The sequence below is a fragment of the Vespula pensylvanica genome, chromosome 24 (assembly GCF_014466175.1).
Source record: "Vespula pensylvanica isolate Volc-1 chromosome 24, ASM1446617v1, whole genome shotgun sequence".
NCBI classification, from domain to species: Eukaryota; Metazoa; Arthropoda; class Insecta; order Hymenoptera; family Vespidae; genus Vespula; species Vespula pensylvanica.
Genome location: NC_057708.1, coordinates 2,143,796 through 2,149,653, shown reverse-complemented (window position 1 = coordinate 2,149,653; position 5,858 = coordinate 2,143,796). Strand labels below are relative to the sequence as shown.

Below are 5,858 nucleotides of genomic sequence, written 5' to 3'. Positions count from 1 at the left end.
ACTACACGGTAGGCGTGACTAAACGGTTGGTATAAGAAGGTATTTGGCGGGGGAACGCTCAGAAACGCTCTGATGCTCCGTAGGAGCGCCTCGGTCTGTTTCTTTTTATCATAAGTCGTCGTCGTCGTTGTCGTCGTTGTCGTCGTTGACGTTGACGTCGTAAACAAGAAGAACGTCGTCGTATCGTCGTTGTCTTTTTCTTCGTCGTCTTCGTCGTCGTCATTATCGTCGTCGTTGCTGCCATCGTCGTCGTTGTCATCGTCGTCGTCGTCGTCGTCGTCGTTATATCGTTGCCGTTGTTGTTATTGTTGTTATTGTTACTGATGATGATGAAGATGATGATATGATGATAAGACAGTGAACTTTCGTGAGAGAAATATAGATTTCTCGCGTTGTATATCTATACGAATGCGAGATCGAGTATCAGAAAAAGAAGAGAAGATAAGTGTTACCGTGCATTTGTTGTGTTACATGGAAAGAAGAAAGATAGTGCTACGTTTTAACAGGATAAGGAATCGCAAAATTACAAATTTACAAAAAGAAACATACTGTCAAGACGATCCATTGGACACGCGTGTTTAATCCGTATAAAAAGTTTAGAGAAGTCCGTTCGTCTTCACCTTTCGGACTAATGAATCGGTTCGATCGAAGGGCTAAATATTAAAACAAAAAGAAAGCGGATTATTATGGTTAACATGGAGGCCTCGAACGAACAGCACACGGTGACAGCATCGCCACCACCGCGAGCTGCTCTTAAAAGTAGCTTCAGTATCAGGAGTATATTACCAGAAGCCTGTACCGGTAGTACCACCCCAGCACCGTCGGCGAGCCAATCGATATCATCTGACGCCTCTCACGCCGACGATAGCGACGATTCGAGCGATTTGGACGTAACAGGTGACGGTACTGAGACACCACCCCCATTGGACTGTTCGAGAAATTCTAATTCGTCGAATAATAATAACGGGGCCGGTCAACGCGATATAACCAAGGATGAGCAGCAACAGAGCGAAGTGAAAAAAAAGACGGAAAAGCCGCCGTACAGTTACAACGCTTTGATAATGATGGCTATACGCGAGAGCCCGGAAAAACGTTTGACCTTGAACGGTATATACGAATACATAATGAGGAATTTTCCCTATTACGAGAACAACAAACAGGGCTGGCAAAATTCTATTCGTCATAATCTATCCTTGAACAAATGTTTCGTGAAGGTACCAAGACATTACGACGATCCCGGTAAGGGTAACTACTGGATGTTGGATCCAAGCTCTGAGGACGTTTTTATAGGTGGTACCACCGGTAAATTAAGGAGAAGGTCGTCCGCGGCATCGAGGTCACGTTTGGCCGCGTTCAAAAGGAGCGTCGTATTGGGTGGACTTTATCCGAGCCCTTATGGTCCACCAGGTTGGCCAGCATCCCTTTATACTTTACCTTATCATCTACATCGTGCCGCAGCTGCTGGTTATCCAACCGCTACGGCAGCGGCATATTCCACCACACCGGCCGGTTATCCAAGCAGCCTTTTACCTGGTTCAGCGACAACCGCATCTCCAACCACCAATGGTTTACCTTGTAAACCACAGGCTGTACCAGCAACCGCTGCACCACCTGCACATGGTGCCTTCTCCATGGAAAGGTTATTACAAACGCCAACCGCCGGTTATCCAACCGGAATTACCGCACCACCGGGTATTCCAGGTTCAGGTAATCCCTACGACTTTTATACCACCCTGAGATCTCTCGCTGCTCATCAACAACACCAACAACAACAGGCAGCCGCCGCCGCGGTTTTCAATCAACAAACGAGGTATCAAGTCAATCAACCGTCGGTTGTATTGAGCCAACCGACTTCGAATACGGGTTCCCCGGGTAGCAGTCCCGAACCAATGTCACCGCACTCGCCGCCAGTTACGATCTGTGGTAATACGATGGTACAGCAAGCATCGAGACCGATTCCTCACAGTCCGCCTCAATTGTTGCTAAAACCTATCACTGTTTTAACTGGAAGACAGAGCTGAATTATTATATATATGTGTATATATATATATATATATATATATATATATACATATATATATATATATCTTCTTCTTTCTCTTTTTTTCGAAGAATGATTTCAAAAAACATACATCATCGTATCTATAAATATATATCTTTTTCTTTCCATTTTTTTCGGAGAATAATTTCGGGAAATGATATATATAATATGTATATAATATATATATATATAATGTAAAATATATATGCATATACATATATATATATATATATATCTTTTGGGAGAATAATTTTAGCAAGTAATATATAATATATATATATATATGTATAATATATAATATATATGATATATAATATATATATCTTTCCTTTTTTTTCGGAGAATTTTCTCGGAGAATGATTTTGGAAAATGATATATACATACATGTGTATATATATATATCTTTTCCTTAACCTTTTTTTCGAAGAATAATTTCAGACAATGATTTCGGAAAATAATATATATATATCTCTCTTCCTTTCCCTTTTTTTCGGAGAATGATATCGAAAAAATATATATATATATACATATATATATATATCTTTTTCTTTCTCTTCTTTTCGGAAAATAATTTCGGAAAATGATATATACATTTTTTCTTTGCTTTTTCTCTTATTTTTCGGAAAACGATGTCGCACCACCTTTCTACTTTATTCGTGCGCTTTTCTCTTCTTTTTTTTTTTCTTTCTTTTTTTTTAAACCACGAGGACACAAATTTACCATTTTCTTCTCAACGAAAAAGAAAACAGGGTATATCGTTCTTCTCGTATATCTCTTCACTTCTCATTTCTTCTTTCGATTTTTCTTTTATTTCTTTAAAAAAAATTTTCTTTTTATTTTTTATCCTCTCTCTCTCTCTCTCTCTCTCTCTCTCTCTCTCTCTCTCTCTCTCTCTCGTCCTATCTCTATCTGGTTCCTTTATCTCGTTTTAACTTAAATCGTCGAGTCATACGTACCTGTACATATAAATTGTAATATATACATATGTAGTATATGTAGAACTCTTTTGTTTTCCTGGGTTTTATTTTTTTAAAATAAACGTAGGATTAAACATTATTATAATTATTCTATAATGAAACAAAATCTTCAAAATGTGTATTAGTAAGGTCATATAATACTTGTAAATAGATATACATATCTATTATTAATATTATTATTATTATTATTATTATTATAACTAAAAGTAGCCATTAAGTTCGAGATCTCTCGTTACCAATTTCATTTAGTCTAACTTCGATCGAATTAAAAGAATCTGATAGCGTCAGACAAATCAGATTCGTTAACTCTGTTATAAATATATATATATATATATATATATATATATATATATATATACACACACACACACACACAGACACATATACATATACATATACATACATACATAGAAGTATGTATTTATTTATATATATATACACATCGTGTACATAAAAACAAAAATTACTTACAATACACATGATGAAGAAGAAGAAGAAGGAGAAGAAAGATTTATTGTTATTGTGCTAAAGATGTATTATAAATATTGCATATATGTGTATTATATCGTGAAAGAAAATGAGAAAAGGAAAAATGAAGGAAGGAAAAGAAGAAAAAAATAAATAAAATGAAAAAAAAAAGAAAACAAAAAAAAAAAGATAAAAAGAAGAAAGAAAGAAATCTATCACTAGCCCGCAAACGTATTGACAATGTGTATGGAAGTCGAAAATAAATGTTCTCAACACCTTTTTATAAGAATCTTTAAGTCTAATATATTTTATACCCCGACATATTATCTAACCCGCTCAAATCCTAATAAACCTAAATCTTAATTAAATTAAAACATTAGAAATATAAAGAATCTTCAAATTCAACGATTCTTAAACGTTTCCGTTATTGAATATCATTATTATTTTATTTTATTTTATTACACTTTTTATATCATTACTTTATTATATACATCTTTTAATTTTTTATTACGTTCAAATTTTATTATTATTTATTTATTTGTTATATCATTTATTATATATATATATATATATATATATATATATCAGGTTTATTACTTCGTAAAGCACGTGACAATGTTCTTTTATTTTACATTTTTTTGTTTTCATAATCGATCGGATAAACAAGGATAATAATTAAATTAGAAAAGGGAAAAAACCGGAAGAAATCGGAAATTAATAGTAATAATAATGATGGTATGTACGCCATTGTATTTATATAAGTTCGTCGTAAAAAGTAACAAGAAGAAATCATCGAAAATCAATACAACGAAAGGATATACGATAAAATGAAGGTTGGGATCTATTTCTATCTATTTCTTTCTCTATTCACTTAACTGTCTATCTATCTGTCTTTCTCTCTCTCTCTTTTTATCATCAGAATTAATTCAGATTGGTCGAAACGAAACGAGCGGATCTGGAAAATGGTGAATTACTTTATTACACCGACGGAACCATAAAACCAAGAAACTCTAAACGTCCTTTGCTATATTTTTCGATCATTCTCCTTTGTCCTTAAATTTTAATCGGCATGTTTTTTCAACTCTGATTTTCTTCTTTCGAAAATGATTTTTTCAATGGAAAGATGTAATTCTTTTTCAACATCTCTTCCTTTTTCCTCTTTCTGCCGTCTTTGACTCCTTTCTTTTTCTTTTTTTTCTTTTCTTTTTCTTTTCTTAACACGAGAAAAAAAATTTTTTTTTTTAATTAAAAAGAAAAGGAGATAATAGTAATCTAATTTTGCAAGTGTAGCTATGGGAATAGAAACATAGATAGATGCACGATGTGACCAACGTTTCTTAATCTTTTTTCTTTTTCTTCTTTCTTCTTTAATTAATAATTCACGAATTCTAATACGGACCTAGAAAGAAAAAGAAAATCAAATGAGGTTCTTCAAATTATTATTTTGTTAATAATTTGTTTACAATGACAATAACAAATATTTCCTTCTTAGATATATATTTTCTTCGAATTCAATTTGACGAATACAAAAGACGGAAAATTAAACGACGATTTAAGAAGTTTGCATTTGACTTTTCACTATGAAAAAAAGAAGAGTAAATAAATAAATGAGAAGAAAAACAAAAAAAAAAAAAAAGAGAAAAGGAAAAATCTACGTAGATCGTCACAGTGTCCTGCCATTCTTTTTCATCAACCAAATTTCACGAATGTAATGTGAATCTAAACGAAATGAAAAAGAGAAAAGATAGTATGAAGATCTAAGAAATATTCTTCGTTAAAATAATAATAACAATAATAATAAATAATAAATAATACTAATACCAATAATAATAACAATAATAAATAATAATAATAATAAAAAAGAAAATCGCAAATTTCATTACGATCGAAGGATTACATATATATGTACATGAATACAAACGTGCGTACGTATACTACACATCTACAAAAAGTATATAAAATAATTTAAATTATCCAAAATTATCGAATTATTATATATATATATATATATACATATATTTTTTAATAAAAAAAATTCTCTATCGATCAGATTAAAAGAGTACATATATTTCAAAACTTTTGATATAATTCAAAAATTATATCATTCGATTATATCATTCGAAATCGATTAGAACAAATATCTGATAATTCTCTCAATCAATGATCAATAACTATTCAAATTTATTAATTAACTAAATATAATCATTTTTTTAATTTATGATCGGATTAAGTTAGAACATTTGACGAGACTCAAAGTATAAGAATGCAAAGCACGTCTACACGGTGTACAGGCCGCGGGTAACAATCCCATCTGCTGATCCTAACCGGTCATCTCTCTCTCTCTCTCTCTCTCTCTCTCTCTCTCTCTCTCT

General features: G+C 32.4%; 1 protein-coding gene across 1 annotated transcript; it reads left to right on the top strand.

Moving 5' to 3' along the window:
- The first annotated feature begins 283 nt into the window (after window positions 1–283).
- On the top strand, window positions 284–2,061 carry LOC122637067 (fork head domain transcription factor slp1-like). Its single transcript, XM_043828932.1, has one exon. It carries the CDS (start codon window positions 687–689, stop codon window positions 2,019–2,021), a length of 1,335 nt encoding a protein of 444 aa, XP_043684867.1. The 5' UTR covers window positions 284–686; the 3' UTR covers window positions 2,022–2,061.
- The last annotated feature ends 3,797 nt before the right edge of the window (window positions 2,062–5,858 follow it).

Coding starts and splice junctions, on each gene's coding strand:
- LOC122637067 (XM_043828932.1), top strand. CDS start 687: ATGGTTAACATGGAGGCCTCGAACGAACAGCACACGGTGACAGCATCG.